The 22465-nt window shown below is 38.4% G+C and overlaps 1 protein-coding gene across 3 annotated transcripts; it reads right to left on the reverse strand.

The window, feature by feature from the left end:
- Positions 1 to 59: 59 nt before the first annotated feature.
- Positions 60 to 20261, reverse strand: LOC126378111 (uncharacterized). 3 transcript variants are annotated; one of them, XM_050026300.1, is made up of 5 exons: positions 20135 to 20261; positions 4106 to 4297; positions 1883 to 3742; positions 1662 to 1810; positions 60 to 1575 (listed from the first exon to the last, which is right to left on the reverse strand). In XM_050026300.1, exons 2-5 carry the CDS (start codon positions 4281 to 4283, stop codon positions 1351 to 1353), a joined length of 2412 nt encoding a protein of 803 aa, XP_049882257.1. In that variant the 5' UTR covers positions 4284 to 4297; positions 20135 to 20261; the 3' UTR covers positions 60 to 1350. The 3 variants fall into 3 exon arrangements, with proteins under 3 accessions (XP_049882257.1, XP_049882264.1, XP_049882248.1); XM_050026307.1 differs by having other exon boundaries at positions 1662 to 1792; positions 4106 to 4300; positions 20135 to 20215; XM_050026291.1 differs by having other exon boundaries at positions 4106 to 4300; positions 20135 to 20215.
- Positions 20262 to 22465: the final 2204 nt, after the last annotated feature.

The raw sequence follows: 22465 nt of genomic DNA on the forward strand, positions 1-22465 counted from the left end.
TGTGTGTAGTAAAGTATTTGTTATGTTAATTTCGGTAATTGAGGAAAATAAAACAACCCTTATGGAAAACCATTTATTTTTATATCGCGTGTTTATAGTTACTTGAACATTTTACGAATAAAGTGATAACATTCAAGTTGTTTAAAATGATCGGTAACATCCACCGTCTAGTTGATAAATTACATAGTATATATTTCTATCTAACCTCCTTTACTTCATGATTTCCTAGTAACATTATAGTTAGGATAAGTGTAGTTCAGGGAGCATTCACCGATAGATTTCCAGGACAATTTGAAGCCAATATCGGACCGGAAGACTTAGAAAACGAGCGCCACCATGCACTCGACTATATTTAGACTTTTTAATCTATTGTTAGTCTCATGTAAAACCAAAGAATTATTGTCCTAGATAAGTCTAAAGTGCTGCACCAGACAAAGTGCTTTGTAATAAATTTCGGCCAGATTCTCGCTTTTACTTCGCTTGCAAAAATAATACGTAGACTTACTAAAGCAAAATAATGTTAAACATCCTTCATAATACCATCCTCTTTAATGCTACCAACGATTATTTCAAAAGAATAGAAAATATAGAGATATAATTGTAGATAAAATATACGAGTACGTTTTTAATTTAGAGAATTTTCAAATTCTTTTTAACACTCCTTGATATACTCAGTAAGTATTAACTCCCTTCATTTATATCATTTATATTTAAATTTGAAAGTACATTTATAATACATTTATTAATCATATTTTTAATACTTAGGTTGACACACTGTAAACACAAATATATTGAAGTATAATATTTAACAACGACAAAATTACCACTTCAGTAGGTACATCCACACAATCATCGCAGGACGAGCTCTGAAACCTTTTACATATCTAGTCCTGCCCAAGTTCTTACAATTAGATGAACTTTAAGAAATGCGATCGCAAAAATATATCTAGCAAAAGTCAATACAACGATCAATATAATATATATTAAAATTACATTTAACAACGAAAGCGTAGCAATAGTACGTGGAGGCCACGGTGATGGAGACTAGTGAGATGTGAGCAGCTCTATACTATATCCCTACGCGTCTATGGCTGGTTAGACTCGTACGGATACCTTACACTAAGTCACGGTGAGATGATATTCCTTTTAGGATACTTATGGTGATATTCAGAAAAATACAACTATACCAACGTCACGAATATACTCGTCGGTAGAAGACATGTAAAATCGTGAGGAAAGCCAGTTTCACGTTCAAGTTTTAGAAACAGGGATGGCCGGGCGTGGCCATCTGAAACGTGACGCAGGCTTCACGCTCACATCACTAAATGTAGACATTTCGATGATCGTTGTCTATCGTTGGAGGGCTCGCTGCCAAGGTATGTTGAGCTTCAGGGTGGCGGAGAGACAGGGGCTAGCCTCGCACTCGCCGTCCATCTCATCAGCTAGGTTGTCGTGTAGTTCTCGGAGAGCCATCAGCGCTGAACGAGCAGCTCTTTGGCAGCCCATATCGCCTTCGCAGGTCGTATCTGCCTCTGACAGGAACACCAGGTCACAGGTTGTTGGTGGTGCATCGCCCTGAAAGTAAAGGATCATTGATTTGATTAAGTAATTATACTTTTTAATTTTTATAATTATCAACTATTTTTATGATTGAAACTTACGCAAATGTAACAAATCTGGTGTAAGCTGCAAAGTGGCAAGAACAGTTGGCCACGGTCGCCGGCGAGCAAATCGACGTTGCGGCAACGCTGCACAATCTTCGCTAGCACAGGGCACGATCCGGTTGCACCTCCTGAAAAGTCATCAGATGCTATCAATAACTCGGAATTTAGTACTATGTAAGTAAAAACAGATTATGAAAAATCAAGATTATTAAAATTACCTGTAGAAACAACCGGTGTCCGATGTCGGCCGCTGCCTCCCATATATCCTTCAGAAAACTGTTGCTCATTTTTTCCATTTAAATATTGTCCAGCGCCTTGTTCCTCCTCAAAATCGTCACTTGTATCGCCTTTGTACGTGGGGATCTCATTATTCATGAGTTCTACCTTTTCCTTCTTCACTGCAACTCTCTTAGCCTTCGCTTCATCAGCAGTAGTCATCGCTGTACTCGAGCTACTATCGGTCCTCTGAGTTTGGAGACTTTGCTTGAATTCCTTAAGGGCTTTCCGCATCTTCTCAAGACTATATGCTGCAGCAAGCCGAGATAGCAACTTTTCTTTCATTTCCTGCTCTTCCTTAGAGTCCAACTCTTCGTCAACTTCAGAATAACGCAAAGCGTCATCTACCAACATTCCTTCCATGTTTCTCAATTTCTTATCAATGTTGTCTAGTTTTGAATCGTTTTCTTTGGCTGTATCTCTTTTGTCATCATTGTGACTGGTTTCAATGTGGGCTTGTTCAATTTGAATTTCAGTTTCCTCATTTGGTTTTGGTTCAACATAATTTCTCTTCACGAAGTTGTGTTTTCGAAAGGAGTTTACCGGAGAAATGACTTCTTTGTTAAAAGTATCGAAGTATTGCTTCCTTAAGCGATCTTGGTTCACGTCATTAACAAATTTCTTGCTTCGTTTGTCAATGCCGAAATAATCTGACCAATCGATAGACTTCTTCCTTATTACTTTTGGCTTTTCTTGATGCGCATGGTCATGGTCATGAGCATGAGCGTGGGCGTGTGCGTGGTCATGGGTATGATCATGATCATGTGTGGGTTCCGTTTCTTTGCCTGATATCCCCGGGTGATGTAAATTGTGGCCATGGTGCTCGTGACTATCTTCATCATACTTAGTCGAGTTATCATGTCCAAGAGTGCTGTTGTGAGTTAACGCAGTCACCTTTGGAGGCTTTCCCTCATGATTTTCTTCGTTATCAGCACTTCGTTTGACGGGATTTTTAATATACATATCTCCAAATATCTTAGACAAGTCCTTTATGATCCTGGGATCAGTGCCTGCGCTACTACGAAATGATTTTGATTTCTCATGTTTTTGACTTTGGGCAAACCTTTTCTTTTGATTATTAAAGTCATAGGGGCCACTGCTACGTTTTGTTACAGGAAACCGTTTTTCTACTGGTTCGTAAGAATACTGATCGTCATCAGTAAGATCTGTCAAAGACTCATCATCTAAAGGTTGAAAAGCGATAGCGTATTCCTCTCGCCAGTCGTCTTTGTCTTCATCAGAAACGTCATAAGAATTATAGTTCGCATCGGGAGTACCAGCTGCTTTTCTTTCTGACTCAAAGTCCGATGGAATGGGTCGGTTATCGGGGTCTGAACTACGCTTCCTTTTGAAAGCTATTGGCCCCCAATTATCAGGATATCGCTTCTTAACAACCTTCTCCTTATACAGTTTAACAACGCCTTGAGGGGCGTTTTCGGTATTTTCACGTTGGTGTTGTTGCTGCTCTTTGTTGCTCCTGTATTTAGACCAAAGTTGGCCTAGAAGTAAAGCGTACTCAGCATCGTTCGCAGCCTTCTCTTGTAGTATTTCATTTTTTCTGTCTTCCTCTACTTCATTCCTTTCTGCAAATAAGTCTCTCAACCTGTCATTATCAGAATGATGGCTCCGTTCACGAAAAGCAGATTCCTTCCTAGGACCAGGTTCCAGGCGAGAATTCTTTTTCTTAATAATTTTGTAGTCGTAAGTCTCTGGATTACGGTCGTTTTCTTCCAGAAGTTTCACGATGTACTTTGGCGATGGTTCGTCCTCAACGTCTTCAATATCTACTGTGTAATCGGGATCTAAATCAAAGGAAATGAAATTGTTTTAAAAAATAAGTATATTTACTGCTTTTATTCGAAACAACTAAATATTACTTGCAAAGAGAGAGAAAAATACTTGAGCCATATCCGCCCAGCTTTAGCGACTCTATAACTCTGCTACCAGTTCCAGGTTTATTAGGTTAGTTTTTATAACTCTCATGATATGGCGATGATGTGTTTGTAAGTACTATTTTAATAAGAAATCAGGCTCAACTTATAAAATAGGAAGATTACGATTAGACCGTTCGGCTCACTTGAGATCTGGGTTCCATGCTAGATGAGACAAACTGTCAAACTGTCTTTTACTATAGGACATCGTAGACTGAATCGCCTGTAACTTACCAGGGTATCCAGGCGGTATAAACTCATAGAGCGTATCGTAGTCTGGGGCAGGGATGACGGGCCCCCTATGGCTGCGCTGACGGCGCTGCAGGGCTTCCACGGCGCCCCGCAGCGAAGACCCGGGGTCGGCAGCGGCCACCGCCAGCAGCGGTGCCACCCACAACCATGGCACCAACATTGTGCCTGGATGTTCTTCTGTAAGAGATGTGGTGAGTTAAGGTTGATGAGATATCATTTAACGCTTTCGAGGCCGGTAGGTACAGTCATGAGCAATATAATGTACCCACTATAGGACTCTGTCGCACTAACGTATTTGACATTTAGTTCAATTTCTCAAAAAAGTTAATGTGACATGGTACCAAAGTGTATAAATATTAATGCTCGTGACCGTACGCCAACAGCTGTTACTATACCACCCAATCCACTCAGACCCATGCGTCAAGGTCACATCAAGATCGGGAGAAGAATAGATGTAGTCGCGATCTCACTAATGACTCATGGTCAATGTCCTTTATAGTGTCAATGTCAACTTAACGCATAAGGAAAAATATAAGACAGAAAGAATACGGTGAGATGTATACTACGGGTTTCAACCGATAGCTGTACGGTTATCTGCATAGACAGCAATTGCTCCATCTGATTTATTTGGTCTAAACAGCGGTTGTTTCTGTGCGGTCGATAGCGTAACCCGTGCAGACACCCCACAAGTTGATAAGTAGGTATTGCCGTTGGATAATGATGGATATAATGATGTTATTTAGCTGGTAAATAAACGTTTACTTCTAAAATAAAGATATTTAAGAGAATCTGTGTGTTGGTTTATCATTAAATTACGCACGAGTCGAGTTTGTTTATGTTTAATTACCACAAAGCTTGAAAATTGATGATTATTTTGCCTTTTTTGGAAATTAAGTACCTGCGTAATTGGTTGTATAATTAAAATTCGAGTAAGCACCTACCTACGTTTGAAGAAAAAGCTTGTTTTTTTCAAGTTTAGAAAATACTATTCACTGGTTTTCGATTTTATGTATAACATGTATTATATGGTTGAGGACCCACTTTAGAACCTTGTTGCACTATTTCAAGTACTTGCCATTTAAAGAGACTTACGGTTTAATTTGTCAAAAAAGTTAATGTGATATGGTTTCAAAGTGTATACATATTAGTACTCGTGGTCGTACTTACGTAACAATTTTGTCCGACCAAGTAGTAATGCCATGTAACACCGACTCGTAAGTCACGTTGAAAAAAGGTAAAAATCAAAACTTGACAAAGGTCTGGAAAAATGATTTTTCTATTGTCTGCTCGGTAAAGCATCAAATCGTACAAAAGGGTAGCTTGAATCTTTTATTGAAGAAAATAAAAGATAAAGAACTTGAAAATCGCAGGTAAAAATTAATCTTAACCCTTTCACGGACAGAGACCATGGGTCATTGATGGTTCATAATAAGTAGTATGAGATTATGACAAGTTGGAATCGGAACGTCATTAGACGTTCTGTCCTTGAAAGTGTTAAATAGAATTTGCTCGCACAAATAAATAGAATGCTTATATATTCCCTCCCGAGCATGTCGTAAAAACCGACAGATGGCGGTATCACTACCTACTAGTCATAATGATAGTCCCTCTCCGGTTGATTGAGAGGAGGCCTGTTCCCAGCAGTAGGACGTATATAGGCTATTTATGTTATGTTATGTAGTCATAATGAAGTGCATCATAAGAACTTCGTATCAATAGTAACTGCAAGTACGTAGTCGTCTGATTACTTGTGGCTCTGCCCAGCCCAGTTGGGATTACAGGCATGAATTATATTATGTATGTCTGTCCGTAAATACATAAAGCTCTCTTAGGCGGTTTTGGCTAACGATACTCTAAACTTACGTCATCTTAGGCCGAGCTAGGATTGCCGCCTTATATTTATTTTCCAGGATTTTTTTACGAATGGCCCTAATATAATTATTGTATTTTTAACAATTTGATTGACACATAGATACAATATTTAGCAATAATTCAATGATTATTTGATTTAATAGGTAATTTGATTTAATGAGGAGCTCGGTGTCGCAGCGGTAAACGCGCTCGGTCTGCGATTGTTGAAGTTAAGCAACTTTCGCAAAGGCCGGTCATAGGATGGGTGACCACAAAAAAAGTTTTCATCTCGAGCTACTCCGTGCTTCGGAAGGCACGTTAAGCCGTTGGTCCCGGCTGCTTTAGCAGTCGTTAATAACCATCAATAACTGGGCCCGCGTGATGGTTTAAGGCCTGATGTCCCTATCCATCCATAGGGAAGGCCCGTGCCCCAGCAGTGGGGACGTTAATGGGCTGATGATGATGAGGTAATAATACTTTTGAGTGCTATTGCCAGAAACAGAGTAGGTAATATTCCTTCAATAATAAACGTAGACAAATGTACTACGATAGTATATAAAGTAGGGTGGCAACCCTAGAGCAAGCCGAACCGCGACGCAATGTAAATGTACGAAGTTTACACAGTTATCGTTTGATATTACTTAATGATAATGATAATATAAAAAAACGACCTACGTGGTCCAATGGTTGAGCGTTGAGCTCACGATCCGGATTTTGTCCCCACCGGAATTCGAACTCGGGACCAACCACTGGACCACGGAAGCGGTTAAATACAAAACGCTATTAAGAGTGTGTAATTCGTACTGAAGTCCTAATAATATAACGGCCTCAGTGACATTTAAACCTGAAGGTCTTAGGTTCGATTCCCGGTGTGAACATTCACAAAACTCACTTTGTGATCGCAATATTGCATCTATTTCCCAGCGTCCTTTCCCTTTTCCTAGTTTGGTGGATTTTAGCGTTGACAGACCACCCAATTGTCTGAAAGTAAGATGATCCGATCCGTGCTTTGGAAGGCACTTTAAGCAGTCGGTCTACTACTTATTTACTGTAAGTAAATAAAGTGTACTTACCTAATAAATATTCAATAAATAAACAAAACAAACAAACAAAAACATTATTTACTCATGCATTAAGCAAAAATAAGGAAAGTCGGTTTAAATTTTCCTCCAGAGGCAATCAAAATAAATCAAATGTTAATTAAATTAATAACAAGAAAGAACAAACAAAATGAATCAATTTAATTGAACCTGTCGAATATTTTTTTAATAAATTGTAGGAGCGGGGTGTCATCATCTCCCTAGCATTAACTGTTTTTCACAGGGTCCGCTTACCTAACCTGAAGATCTGACAGGTCCGGTTTTTTACAGAAGCGACTGCCTGTCTGACCTTCCAACCCGCGAAGGGAAAACATGCCCAATACAGGTTAGGTCACATACCTCCGAAAATGCATTTCTCGGGAATGTGGGTTTCCTCACGATGTTTTCCTTCACCGCTGCGCAAGTGATAATAATTTATGATCCAAACATGAATTCGAAAATAAATTCGACAATCATTGGTTTAGGCCTGTGCTGGATTCGAATCTGCGACCTCAAAATGAACAAGCGTTCTACCAACTGGGTTACCACGGCTCCTTCATTATCACTTTTAGGTTTCGTAAAAAAATGCTCTTTAGCACATCTCGGATACTCCATACAAAAATCTGTCTAACCGTGTGCCCCTTACCGCGCATGCGCGAGCGAGAGAAACTGTCCGCGTGCGCTTCCCCTTACGCTTACGGCTATATAAGACTAAAGTAAGATCCAGAGGGGGTGAGGTCGACGCCCGATACGAATTGGTGCGGGGCGGATAGTACCCTTCTATACGTAGTATTTATTATTCTTTCTTCTATGCCGCAAGTCTCATTTTTCCGGATCTATGTACTTACTGTACTTAGAGGTGAAGGTTTTGGCGCGAAGAAGAGAGGAATGGCTCCACCGACAAGAGTGCAGCTCTTAAATAGAGAGAGAGAGAGAGAGAGAGAGAGAGAGAGAGAGAGAGAGAGATGTACTTACATCAAAATTTTATTATTTTCATCTAGCCAGTTGGTAGTTTGGTCAGGTTGGTGATTTAGATTCAAATGGTTTCAATAGACTAGTTCCCAATTAGTCAAATCAGTTACTTTTTACTAAACGTCAAAACACGAAATTTGTATGAAAAAGCTGTTGCTGTGACATCATAGAAAAAGTGATACAATGTCGGACTTATTATAATTAAGTTAAATAGAAAAAAGAAATTGTTTTTCGTTATTTTTAGATCTGTCTTTATTTATCATATCATATTATTATCTTGAATCCTAGTGCACGACCCAATTTATCGTTCGAAATCCCGTCTACAGTTTTATAAGGTTTTTATATAAATCGATTTTTAATCCTCGATTCTCGTTTTGTGATTTGGGGATGACAAAGCGGTTAATTGTAGTAGGTACAATTGCCGAAATTAGCTCCACTTCTGACCGCAATCGAGGCCCGTTAGGTATTATTAAATTAATCAAGGTAAAAGCTTTAAAATTACCTTTATTTACGAGAAGCGAGGGAGTGAAACTGCGTATTTCCAGCGTAGGCGTTATAAGAAATCCTTTATAAGAATCCTTTTCGGTATTTATCTACTTGTAGGTTTGACAGGTCGGGTTTTTGAAGAATCGACTGCCAATCTTACCTTACAACCCAAAGGGTTATAAGCATATAAGTTTGAAACACATTCCTCGGGAACGTCTAGTAAGTATGACGTATACGTTTTATATGTCTTTTGTGCGGTGTTTCTTTCGCTGCTTTCTTGATGCTGTACCAGCTTGCAGCTCTTTGATGCAGCTTATTTACTATTAGCTGCTCCTTGTCGGCTCAGCTTCCTTCCTGCCACCGCTATCAACCGAGCTGGTGAAGTTTTTATTACACCTTTTCTTATTTTAAATACTTAACGAATGACCAGTGGCTTTGAATCCCTGAAATGTACCCTTAGGATTTAAAAAGTTCAAATACTTATTTATACTTCTGTATTACCTATTTGAAGGGAAGAGAGGAAGGGGTAAACCTAGGAGAACATTTATGAAACAAATAAAAGAGAAGGCGCAGGTCGTGTCGCATCGGGAGGTGAAGGTTTTTGGCGGGACGAAGAGAGGAATGGCGATTACTCCACCGACAAGAGCGCAGCTCATAAATAGAGAGAGAGATTACCTATTTACAATAATAATTTTATAGTAGATCAATATTTATATGTTTTTATGGTTTTATGATGAATAAGTTCAAGTAAAACCAACAACATACTTTTATTTCACATATACCATCTTTCATCTTCATTCTAAAACATTACAGTTCCTAACAATGTTTCCCTTCACCGTTAAGTAGGTACGTGAGGGCATCCCAAGATCTGAACCCGGGACCTACTGTCACGCGTTCTCTCAACTGGGCAACCGGGTAGATCATCAAATGCCGGTAGTCAATCTCATTATATCAAAAATATCGTACGTACGTACGTAAGTAAGCTATACACAAGTTCTAACTGGACATTTGTAAAAATAAATAAAACCATCTTCTTCTTCTTCTATCGTGTGGGTTGTGAGGTGGATTACCAACCCCATCAACCCTGGTGTCAAGGTTACTATTGAGCCGCCAAAGGCCCCTGAAATTACTCATGGAACGACTACGTACTTACATCAGTAAGTAGTAACCGGGACCAACGGCTTAACGTGCCTTCCGAAGCATTGATCGTCATACTTTCGGACAATCAGGTGATCACCTTGTAATATACTAACCAAACTAGGGATCACAAAGTGATTTTTGTGATATGTCCCCACCGGATCGTGAGTCCAACGTTCACCCACTGGACTAAGGAGGCCGTAATAAAACCATCCTGAATTTGATCTTTTTTAAATCTCGCTGGCTTTATTACCAAGAATTAAAGAGGAAATGTTTCATCACCGCTGATATCGTTTGCAGGCTGGGAGGGCCAATCGGATTACCGACCCTCCCTCGGGCTCCGTTACGATAAAACAATTTACTAAACTTGTCAACCTGTTTCTTACCTTTTTTTTTATTGTTAAATTGGTAAGTACAATTTTATTTCTTACAATATTAACCCGCCAAACTGTTACGTTTGATGGCGAGATGCGCTTATCTAATAAACATAAATTTCTACTCACCTAGATAAATAATAAAATAGAAAAACCATAACAATCAAGGTAACTTACAATATATAAGGTCCAAGAAACCCATCGCTCAGCTTAGATGCCATTCTACATACCTCTGATGTATATTCGTGGTAGCTTTGTCTTCTATTGGGTCAACGGTCAAAAATATCGAAGCATGGATAGTATTATTTGTATAGACCCACATAAAACAACATAAGCTTATGACTGAATCCCAATTGGACTGTTCAGAGCTACATCCATCGCACGATAACTAAGTATCCACACCTCACCGAGCTTTGTGACCATTGTGATATGTTCGAGCCGTCTCGCCATCTATAATGGTCGAGTCAACTGTGTTTTTGGGTGGGTGTTTTTGGATAGATTCCGACAATTATTTAGCCAATTCTTCTTCTATCGTGTGGGTTGTGAAGTGGATGAACAACATTATTCAGGCGTTAGGGTTATTATTGAGCCGCCAAAGGCCCCTGACGTGACTCAAGTAACGATTACGTACTTACATCAGTAAGTAGTAACCGGGACCAACGGCTTAACGTGCATTCCGAAGCACGAATCATCTTACTTCTGGACAGTCAGGTGATCATCCTGCAATGTCCTAAGCAAACTAGGGATCACAAAGATTTTTGTCCCCACTGGGATTCGAACCCGGGACCTCCGGATGATGAGCAGAACGCTCAACCGCTAGACCACGGAGGCCGTTATTTGGGCCAATAACTTGAATTGGAATTTCCTGTCGGAAAATTCATGAACATTTTTGTGTTTTTTTGAATTATTTTCCATTCCGTACTTATGCGACGGAAAATTCCACTAGATAGTAACTCAGAATCATGGCCTGAATCAAAGTTTTCGTTACGATGTCACTAACACCCTGTATTTTAAACCTAGTCTTTAGTATTCGTTTTGTAATATTTAGAAAATATGAATAAGTAGTAAATTTATTTAGTAATCTAAGACATATTATATGACGCACCGTATTAAATTGCTTTTGGATTGCGTTCAGTTTGCAGTTCAAATTTAGTTCTGTATATCTGAGAGAAACTCTCAAACAACGTAATTAAAGTTTAAGATTACTGAGTAAATAGTTCTCTTGCACAGAACTAAGTACCTATTCAGTAGAGTAAATTACGTAGGTACCTAAACCCCCGATATCGACCCGGCCGGGGTGGTCGATCTTCTATCGTGTGGGTTGTGAGGTGAATTACCAACCTCATCAACCCTGGTGTCAGGGTTATTATTGAGCCGCCAAAGGCCCCTGACATGGGTCATGTAACGACTACTTACTTACATCAGTAAGTAGTAACCCGGACCAATGGCTTAACGTGCCTTCCGAAGCACGGATTAACTTACTTTTTGGACAATCAGGTGATCAGCCTGTTATGTCCTAACCACACTAGGGATCACAAAATGATTTGTGTGATATGTCCCAACCGGGATTCAAACCCGGGACCCGGGTGAGCCCAACGCTCAACCACTGGACCATGGAGGCCTTTAAGTGTCGTGTTGCGTGGTCTACGATTTCCCTCATTCAGCGCTTATCGCTATCGATCGATTCTTGGGTGCGATTTGGCATTTGCGCATATAAAAGTTAGTGCTCAATGACAACAAATGTTAAAAAGGAATTGCTTTTAAAAAAAATATATTAATTGTTTTTTTAATCTCGTGTTACTACATAAATCTTATTCATTTATATCTAAATAAGTAATATTTTCCGCCCTTGCTAGGAGTATCGCGTCATCGGTTGGTTTCATAATATCTTGTTACTAAGTAGCTGTTAGTAGAGTTGTTCACGAGTACAGAATAGAGAACTCTCTAACCAACCAACCAACTGCCAACTGTTTTAGTTTTGAAGTAGGTATTCAAGTAGGTACTAATGAATACCTTGTACCTACTTGCTTCTGTAATAAGTAATTCCGTGGTGTTTCCCTACCGCATGAGAAATAAGCGTGATTTAATGTACGTTCTTATTCTATTATTTCTGTCAAAATCAAATCAAATCATTTATTTTGCAAAATAAACAGTTACAAACCATGAAAAAATAGTTTAAGTAGTACATAAGACTTCAAGTATCAATAATCAATATAACAATAGTAACTACTTGATTTAATTAACAATACTATTGTTACGGTTTTAGATTAACAAATATAAGATTAAAGTTAAGTAACTACAAAATTCCACCCTTCCACCTTTGTAAACGTCCATTTCTTGTTTGTGATGTAACTAGTTGTTAAGTGCAATAAAGTATATTTAAAATTAATAAGAAAATAAACAGTATAATAATAACATGTCCTAAACAACAACAGTCCATCTTGCTTGTATTATTTCATTAGTCATTACTTTACAAATAATAAAATTGTAATTATTATAACGTGGAAATGAAATTATTATTCATAAATAACCCAAGATCCTTTTGTTTTAGTTCTTTTGACGTGACTTATTGTTTGCCTCAAATGGTATAACAACAACAACAACGGCGGTTATGGTACAACTTGGCCGGACAAATGGTGAGCGCTGGGGACTCACCCAGATCGGATGAAGCCACAACTCGTCTAAAGATAAAACCACAGACACATTTGGCATTGAGTCCTAAGATGAATTTGGCAAACCGTCAATCAAGTCTTTGTCGATTAAAATTGTTGTAAAATGTTACCTAATTTATTGTTTGGTTGGCTCAGACGGCATAACTTCTTGGCTGGGGGCGCGCTCACAGTCTCAACAAAAAATTGAAGACAATAAGTCTGAAGGTGCCCAGTAGGCTACGAACCTCGGCTCAGGGCGTCGTCTGACAGGATTAGAGAAGAATCAATAGATTCTAGTGTGCCGATAGAGGAGGGAAAATGTCGACCACGCAGTCGGGGGGACATTATCGGGATCATATTGAAATTTTGAAACTGAGGAGTTGAATTAGTTACATAAAAAAGCAAGAAATACATTAGTCGACTGGTACATTTTTATTTGAAATACGGTTTCCTTAATTGTTTTATAAATGATATCAAAAGCCCTTTGCTAATTGAATTACTTTAGACAGGGTCTAAAATTATCTTTGAGATGGAAAAACAATTTTAGACGATGTCACAAGAGCTTCAATTAACGAGGCTTTCTAAGATAATAACGACCCATAAAATTAAGCCTTTTTCAAACTGCCTAGAATTAATACAAATATTTTAAAGTTTCACAACCTCGGTTGCGCCACCAACAAAATGTATTCAGTTGTCTAAACGCCTAAATGTCTAAAATTGTTGGTTGTGCAACCAAAAACTCAACTGCTAATTCGGAGGCGCGATTGTGGTGACTCCACTATGGTTTTTAGTGAGATATGGCTCATATGCTATCGAATAGATATTTGTAAAAGGATGCCTATAATCATTATACAGGGTGTCAGTGACACTGTATAGTATACTGAGGGGGATGATTCAGCTCATTGTGATGGAGAATTTTTTTGTCGCAAAATTTATGAAAAATTTTTGGTGCTTTTTAAATTTTCAGTTTCATACTTTTGCGTCGGATAATGGCTAGGAGTGGGTGTGTTTATTATATTTTCAATTTATATTGTTATGAATAAATAAATAAATATTATTTTACGCCTCTTCCTATTCCTTTGCGGATCCAGGTGTGATGCTGTGGAAGTAGTATTGATATGTCATCAGATAACATCTACTTACGTGAAAAATACATAGTAAGATTAGGGTTGCACGTCCTCAATTAATAAAGTACGTAGGTACTTACCTAATAAAATAATGTGACGGACTTATTATAAGGCTGCCCATATTATATACATAAATGTGTATAGATGTAGGTATGTTCGACTGATCCTACAGCACTTAGTGAGATATTAGTATCTGATAAGCGGTAAACATTAGAGCTATTAAGTATAGAAAAGGTATGTATAGATAATGATAGGAAAATGATATGAGCAAATTAGCACTTATTCTATAGGTAACATAGCTATTTATGGACCTAATTACTGATATTACTATAGACCTATAGAGGCTATACAGGGTGTTAGTGTTATCGTAACGAAAACTTTGAGTGACGGTTCAGACAATGATTCTGAGTTAATATCAAGTGGAATTTTCCGTCGCAAAAGTATGGAACTGAAAATAATTTAATGGAATTTTCCGACAGGAAAATCCACATGATATCAACTCAGAATCACGGTCTGAATCATCCCCTTCGGTATTTGTTACGATGTGACTAACACCCTATGTACTTGTATGGCGACCTGTATGTACTTGTACAGGGTGTAAGTGACATCGAAACAAATCGTCGCTGACGTCGCAAACTGACGTATCTCAAATTTTTGGCGGATCTGATTTGCACCTTATGCTATTGTCAATAAGACACAAATTATTTTAGCAGATAATTGCAGATACGTCTGTTTGCGACGTCAGCGACGAAATATGGGAGATGATTCAGCTCATTATTCTGAGTTAATATCAAGTGGAATTTTCCATCGCAAAAGAGTTGAAAATAATCAATTGATCATGGTCTGAATCATGCCTCTCAGTATTCGTTACGATGTCACTAACTCCTTGTATAGTCTTATGACCGAATTGGCACCTTTTGCGCATATAAAAGTAAGCGCGCAATGGTAACAAACGTCAAATAGCTATGTTGCTTATGACCTTTTTGGACTTCCTGGAATCTTAGCTTGTGTTTTGTTTTCTCCAAAATATCCACGTGGCTTTGATATTGTTTATTGTGTTGACTTGCTTTCAGCAGTCTCTAAGGAAACCAATGTCGTCCCACGACATTTTCCTCGATTTCAGTTCCGGAAATGACTCCCTTTGATTTTTTGTTGTATTCCTTAGAGGGTCTGAGTGCTCTTTGTTTATTTAATTATTTATATATCGTTTAAAAGGTTTCAGGGTAGCGAGGGGCCGTTAGTAAGTACTTTATATGCTTTTAATATTATAAGATAAGCAATGAAAACCTGCAAATGTATTAACGAGGATATTCCTACTTCCGCGAAACTGAAGCATTATTTTCTGTTCTATTTTTCAATATTGTATTCTACCCACATTTTTTAATAGCGGATTTCAACCGGAGGGGGTTGGGAGCTTACTCCAACTAGCTGCTCTACTGTGGTTTCCACTCCATATTCAGGATATGATCTCGGGAGTGTCTTCCGAAAATCATCTTACTTTTTTGGACAATCAGCTGAGTCCAGCCTGCAATATCCTAACCAAATAAAGGATACTCTCACAAAGTGATTTCGACAATGTCCCCATCGGGAATCGAACCCGGACCTCTAGATCGTGGGCCCAGAGCTCTAACAACTAGACTACGGAGGCTGAACTAAACCATAATAAACTGCCTATATACGTCCCACTGCTGGGCACAGGCCTCCCCTCAATCAACCGGAGGGGGTACTAAACAAAAAATTCTGGCAAAGCTTACGTTCGGCTTGGCTTCAAATTCATTAAGTATTTCACTCGAAAATTTAAGGTAGGTCTTATATTTTCGTGACAATCCCTTTGTATGTAACATTTTACATAATATTTTCCCGCATTCGAACAAAGAAAAGACGACTTATTACCATAACAACGTAAAAATGAAATTACATTATCTTTTACACGTGTCCTAAATTATTATTATGTCAATTTTAGCATAGCATAACGCCTGCTTTTTTTAGCTATACAATAAATAAATAAACATATTTTATTTCAGGCTAAGATTGTCCATCAGATATTAGTAGTTACACACTTAGTACTTATCCATGTTAGTTAGTAGATAGCAATAAACGACTTTAGGCCCGTTTACCGAGTAAGTAACAAAAAAAAAGACAACAAAAAATACGTAAATAATAAATGCAAATGATTTGATTTATGATTAAAGTACTTATCATAGAGTCGAGAATTAACACGGACAAACACTTTGTTTGGTTCTCTTTTTTTAAACCCGAAAATATTAAGAACTCTTAGCAAATCCATTGTGCGTACTTACATCTAAAAGTAATTTTCATATTTTGTGTAAGTACGTTTTTGTTTTTGTATGACTTTTGTTTACTTTACAGAATACAAACATTGTTTTCATTGTTTTTTATTGTTTTCGAGTTGAAAGGAATAATAAATTGTGAAACAGAATGCCACCTAAAGCTTAGGACTGCGCAAACGACTGTTTACAATCATTTACCCTAATGAAAGTATATATGAGATTTCGTTATGGAAATGGGGGACTTTCCAAGCTAAGTTCCTCAAATGCAATATACTTCTAGATGGCGCTGTTGAGATTTTCCTTCGTTTAACCTTAATTTCATGGATAACAGATATATATATGCTTCTTTTTTTATCTTTGTTTTGGGGTGTAAATGACCCTTTTTATTACACCTAGGGCACAATCACATCTTCCACCCACTATTATTCTTTAGATAAAGAGAAACAATATAGGTAGCAACATATCAAGCAACAATGTCAAATGCTAGTATGTGAAAAGGCCTACACGCTTACCTAGAAAAAAATCAGTTTTATACTCTGTCTGTCTCTTTCTTTTATGCAACAAAATATGCTTCCGTACATAAGAAAGTCACTGAAATTGTTTTATAATGGCATTAGATGCTAAAGTAAAAGCTTGTAAAATGCAATGGCTCATAAAACACGTAAGTATTAACTTCACCACGTCAACCCGTAGTGAAGCTCTATCTTATCTTATTTAGCCTATACGATCCCACTGCTGGGCAAAGGCCACCCCTTGATTTTTCCACTCCTCTCGAAGCTCTATTATCATATGTAAAATATTAAATATCTCCTATACTCAAAGGTGGAAGAGATTGCTACTTAGCAATAAGGCCGCCAATTACATTGTTTCTATTTCGTTTGTATTTTCTGTGTATGCACACAAAAATAAAGTATTTTTATAGAGTATGCTCCGCGCTTAAAGCAATAAAATTATATTGATATGTCTTCAAAAATGTTTTCATCTCGAGCTCCTCCGTGCTTCGGAAGGCACGCTAAGCCGTTGGTCCCGGCTGCATTAGCAGTCGTTAATAACCACCAATTCGCACTGGGCCCGCGTGGTGGTTTAAGGCCCGATCTCCCTATCCATCCATGGGGAAGGTCTGTGCCCCAGCAGTGGGGACGTTAATGGGCTGGTGATGATGATATTTCTTCGTTGCCGAAGCTGTGTCAAGTGGCCAAAACGTCGCCAAATATTACCTGCTATACATAATCAATTCGAACTCTTTGGCGACCGGCGGCGACGTGACCGTAGCATCTCTGTGAATTATGGCTCTTCGGAAAGGTCGAAGTCAGTGGTGGGGTTATTTAATGTACAATTTATCATCTTTAGATTCTTACTGCTTTGCTAGTCTAAGGACTAAAGAACAAATATATAATGTCTTCGATGTTTATCGTCACTCGCATCCACAGAGCAACACGGGCCTCCGACGGAGAGTGGGTCGTGTTTTATAAAAGTCAGCTAAGGAACTTCATTATCTTTAACACGATGAACTATTTGCGTACCTACCTGGGTAATATATTGGTTATCTGAATTGTTTTTAGGGAGACGGACGCATCAATTTTACATCTGTTTTAAGTTTACGCGGTTATTATCATAATTAAAGCACATAATAACGGGTTCTTACCGCGTTTAAATGGGGATATGAGACTCCCGATATTTCGATACTGTTGCAAGTGCCATGATCACGGGATGACTGATGAGATTGGAGTGGAGTAGGTAGATTAAAACACCATTTAAACGCGGTAAGAACCCGTTATTATGTGCTTTAATTATTTTTACATCTATTTTCGTGTCCGAAAGGAAGAAAAGGTTAACGTCCTGTCTTATAGGGAAGTCAAGGAATTAAGGCCAATTCCTCGCCAAGACAAGAGCGTGGCTCTTAAATTGATGTATCTGCAATTTTTGGCGAAACTGACTTGCGTCTTTTACAATTGTCAATAAGACACAAATCACTTTATCTAAACAAATACAGATACGGCAGTTCGCAAAGTGTGCCACGTAGTAACGCAAATAAACCGTGATCTTGAACTTTCGGTCGAAGTCAACAAGATATAAAAGAGCCGTAAACGAAGATGTAACTTCGGTAACTGCTATTGGTCTCAGAACTTTTCTGCTTCAAGTGGACTTACATCATTTGTAAGAACAGTGGGGTTAAAAAGGCTACATCGAAGCAATACATCTAAAAAAACAATATTGCAACTTGACAACTTGTGCTTATAAAGGTAAGTGCACATTATAACGGGTTCTTACCGCGTTTAAATGGGGATATGACACTCCCGATATTTCGACACTGTTGCAAGTGCCATGATCACGGGATGACTGATGAGATTGGAGTGGAGTAGGTAGATCCATAATTTTCTACGGGCAGACATATCTGTCTACCCTCTTTCTTTGCCGCTTGTTTATGTTTTGATATCGGAATGTTCGGAACCATCTGAATGATGATCTGTTATTATGTGCTTTAATTATGATAATAACCGCGTAAACTTAAAACAATGTATAAAGGTAAGTGCGCAATCACAACAAATGTCAAAAAGCAATATTATGTTTTAGATGGAGTAGGTACTTCGATGAGGCCTTTATAACCCCCCAGTTCTAACAAACCGATCGATCAATCAATCGATCAATACTTTATTGCACATTGACATATCATCATCATCATCAGCCATATGACGCCCACTGCTGGGCATAGGCCTCCCCCAAGGATCTCCACGACGATCGGTCCTGCGCTGCCCGCATCCAGCGGCTTCCCTACATTGACATATACAAAGGACATAAACATACGAATAAAAACATAAGCACAATAGGCGGCCTTATTGCTAAACAGCAATTTCTGCCAGGCAACCACTCGATGCAAGTCCACTTGAAGGAGAAAAGTTCTGACACCAATGGCACTTGCCGGAGTTTCATCTTCGTTTACTACTCATTTCTATTTTATTGACTTTGACCGAAAGTTTAAGATCACATTTTTTTGCGGTTGAGCACCCTAGTCTTCTAGAATTCGAAGAGATTTTGTAAGATTATGTTATATTATTTACGTGCTAAGAACCCATTTGCTATATACCGAGTTACGCCTCTTACAAAACTATTTTCTCTTGTTTTATTCTATTTTATTAAAAAGGTACACAGACAGATAGTAAACAATACACATATGACATAACTCGAAACAGGTTTAGAACTAAGTAAGAACGTTGTATTGACCAGAATCGAAGTAAGTTGAATTCCGTGGTGTCTGCCTACCCCAACGAAAAACAGGCAATCATCTTATGTAATATACATTGGCCTGCACCACGACTAACCCAAAAGTCCAGGGTTTGAATCGCTGTTTAACATCTGCATAAATTGTTAAAAGTACTTAATATTAATTTATTACCCAATTAGACTGTCTGTCTATGCATCGCTGAAGCCACAGAAGAGTAAGTTCGATTATGTAGACTTACATTATAAAGACAGAAGCCATTGAAATGTACTGGAGACTTTTTCTACTTCAGAAACACAGCATAACATAAGCTTGCCTGGAAGAAATAGCTATCTGAGCAATAAGGCTGCCTTTTGTACGTTTGTTTAATTTGTATTCCTGTGTTACAGGTTTATTTTGTACATTAAAGAATTGTATATTGTATTGAGCATACTCGTACATAAGAAACACGTCCAAAACAATGCTTGTAATAAGTAGGAAAAGAAATTACCCTTTGGATACCGAACCCTAAAAACTATAGTGTACCTACGTAATTATAAGTTTAACACTAAAGTTGTTTCGCCGGTCGAAACACCTGTAAACAGCTGTTGTCAGTAAACAAAGAGCTTTAAGCCTTAATATAACTTCTAATTAACGTTTTTATTACCCTAGGTCTTTTATAGGTAAGCTTACTCGAAGTCTAACGACCTCTTTTTGAGAACGATTAGGTTTTTAAAAATGTCAATGCGTTCTTAATGACCTCTACATTATTTAAATAAAGAATCCATGGAAAAAATAGCTGAAATAAAAAAAATAAACATTAGATTTGTAATGCCAGACTTACCTTAAAACATTTATCCCGAGATAACACAACAAAACACTGCAGTTCTCAACTTTCAGCACGTTAGAGTAGTCGAGAGTCGCAATAACAACTGGATGGTTGAAACTTGGGTTGGATGCGCACTTCTTCCTGCGCAGAACTGTAGAAACCAAACTAGAACCACTCTACGAAGACCCTTTCCACCCCCCACTGGCTTCACCTCACCCCCGTCGCCGCTCTATGAAAAATTTGCTTCGGGGATGCGAGCGCGAAATTGAGACATGTCACAGATCAAATTAAGCTGGTCTTTCAGTAGTGTTGCGAAATAATTTGAGCTGAAAGTAGTATATCCAGTTTAAGAATGATAGGTACAAGTGTGGTAGGTGTTATAGGGGGTGAGGTTGCGGTGAGGGGTTATATAACTGCCCGATCGATATACGGGGCGCGGGCGGCCGCTTGCTCTCGCCTAGGCTACATACCACAATTTTACTTTTATTTTCGCAAGTTAAACCGTAGTAGGTACAATGTTAAACCTCTCTATTTTATTGCCCCTCTGTTAGTTTTTAATTTGTATTCGATGCGAGCTTGAATCGCTTTGGAAGCGATTAAATCGTTTCAGAAATGAAGCACTCAGTCATTGCAATGCAAAGGGGTTGTATTCGTGTAGTATACTCTATATGGTATATAACACGTTACTTGTTAGTACGTCAATATTAATTATATTAGTATTATCTATTACTTGTTTAGCTATTTACCTCTTTCAAAATACTTTTTCACTGAGATGTAACTTTTAGACCGAAGTCATTGTTTAATTCTAGTTGAATTATGTATTTTAACCTTCTTCTATCATGTGGGTTGTGAGGTGGAGTACCTCAATAACCCCGGTGACAGGGTAACTATTGAGCCGCCAAAGGCCCCTGACTCATGTAACGACTATTTATGTATTTTAATATATAGGCAAATGAAGATTATGATTTGTTTGTATACTCTTTATTGCTTTAAAATACAAAGGAAATTTACATTTGGATTTTGTCTTTGTCTTAAAAATCTTGTAGTTTTATATTTACCATACAACCTAAACTGGTATACTAATTATTATTCTTTTATTTTGAAATAAACAAAGATAGAACTTCGCTATGAAACAAATAAAAGAGAAGGTGCAGGTCGTGTCGTATCGGGAGGTGAAGGTTTTGGCGGGAAGAAGAGAGGAATGGCGATTACTCCACCGACAAGAGCGCAGCTCTTAAATAGAGAGAGAGAGAGAGAACTTCGCTACGCCCTGGTGTTGTGTGTGCCTTCAAACACGCGTGTATGTGAACCCTTCGTCTATACCCTTTTTTTTTGACGTGACTTGTTGTAGATTTACAGCAAACGGCATTAACTATTTAGCCGGACAAATGGGGAGTGCTGAGGGCTCTCAACCAGTGAAATAGTCAAGACAATAGGCCTGAAGGTGCGCGAACCTCGGTTCAAGGCGTCTTTTGAGAGGACTATAACTGAAAGAATTAATCGACCCCAGTGCGCCGATAGCGATAAGCGCCAGATGGTAGAAATTAAGTCTTTAGTACGCTCTAATCCTCTTCTTCTTCTTTCGTGTGGGTTGTGAGGTGGATTACCAACCTCATCAATCCTGGTGTCAGGGTTACTATTGAAAGGCCCCTGACAGACTCATGTAACGACTACTTACTTACATCATAGAAGTAACCGGGACCAACGGCTTAACGTGCCTTAAGAAGCACGGGTCCTCTTACCTTCGGACAATCAGGTGATCAGTCTGTAATGTCCTAACCAAACTAGGGATCACAAAGTGACTTTTGTGACATTTCCCCACCGGGATTCCAACCCGGGACCTCCGGATCGTGAGCTAAGGCTCAACCACTGGACCACGGAGGCTCGTACGGAGTACGCTCTAATGAAAACTCCACTCTAATGAAAACTCCACTCTAATGAAAACTCCACTGTGACAAATTAAGTTTACTTGGTCCCTTCGTTTCGTCCCTTCGGAACTCCTTTAATGATTTATTAGTATCTAAGTGGGTACTTGTCCGTTCCCTTTACAAAATTTTTGATCGTTTTATTTTCTTTTTACCCGATTGCGGCGAACCAAAAAGAAGGGTTTCACTGCTCTGTACGTCTGTTCCCTTCTAACTTCTAAGCCATTTATCAGAATTTTTGGAGATAGCCGTGGTCGTTTCCCAATCTGTCCGAAGAAATAGGATGAATTTTGGAATAATATTTTCTTGTTTCATATTAATTTTTAAAGCGCAATTTTTCCCTAGTCGGGTATGTAATTATTTATTGTTAAGTTTTTTAAACTTATGTTTTATTCCTGGCGCATATAGAATATATTTGGGT

Source organism: Pectinophora gossypiella, chromosome 2 (assembly GCF_024362695.1).
Source record: "Pectinophora gossypiella chromosome 2, ilPecGoss1.1, whole genome shotgun sequence".
NCBI lineage: Eukaryota > Metazoa > Arthropoda > Insecta > Lepidoptera > Gelechiidae > Pectinophora > Pectinophora gossypiella.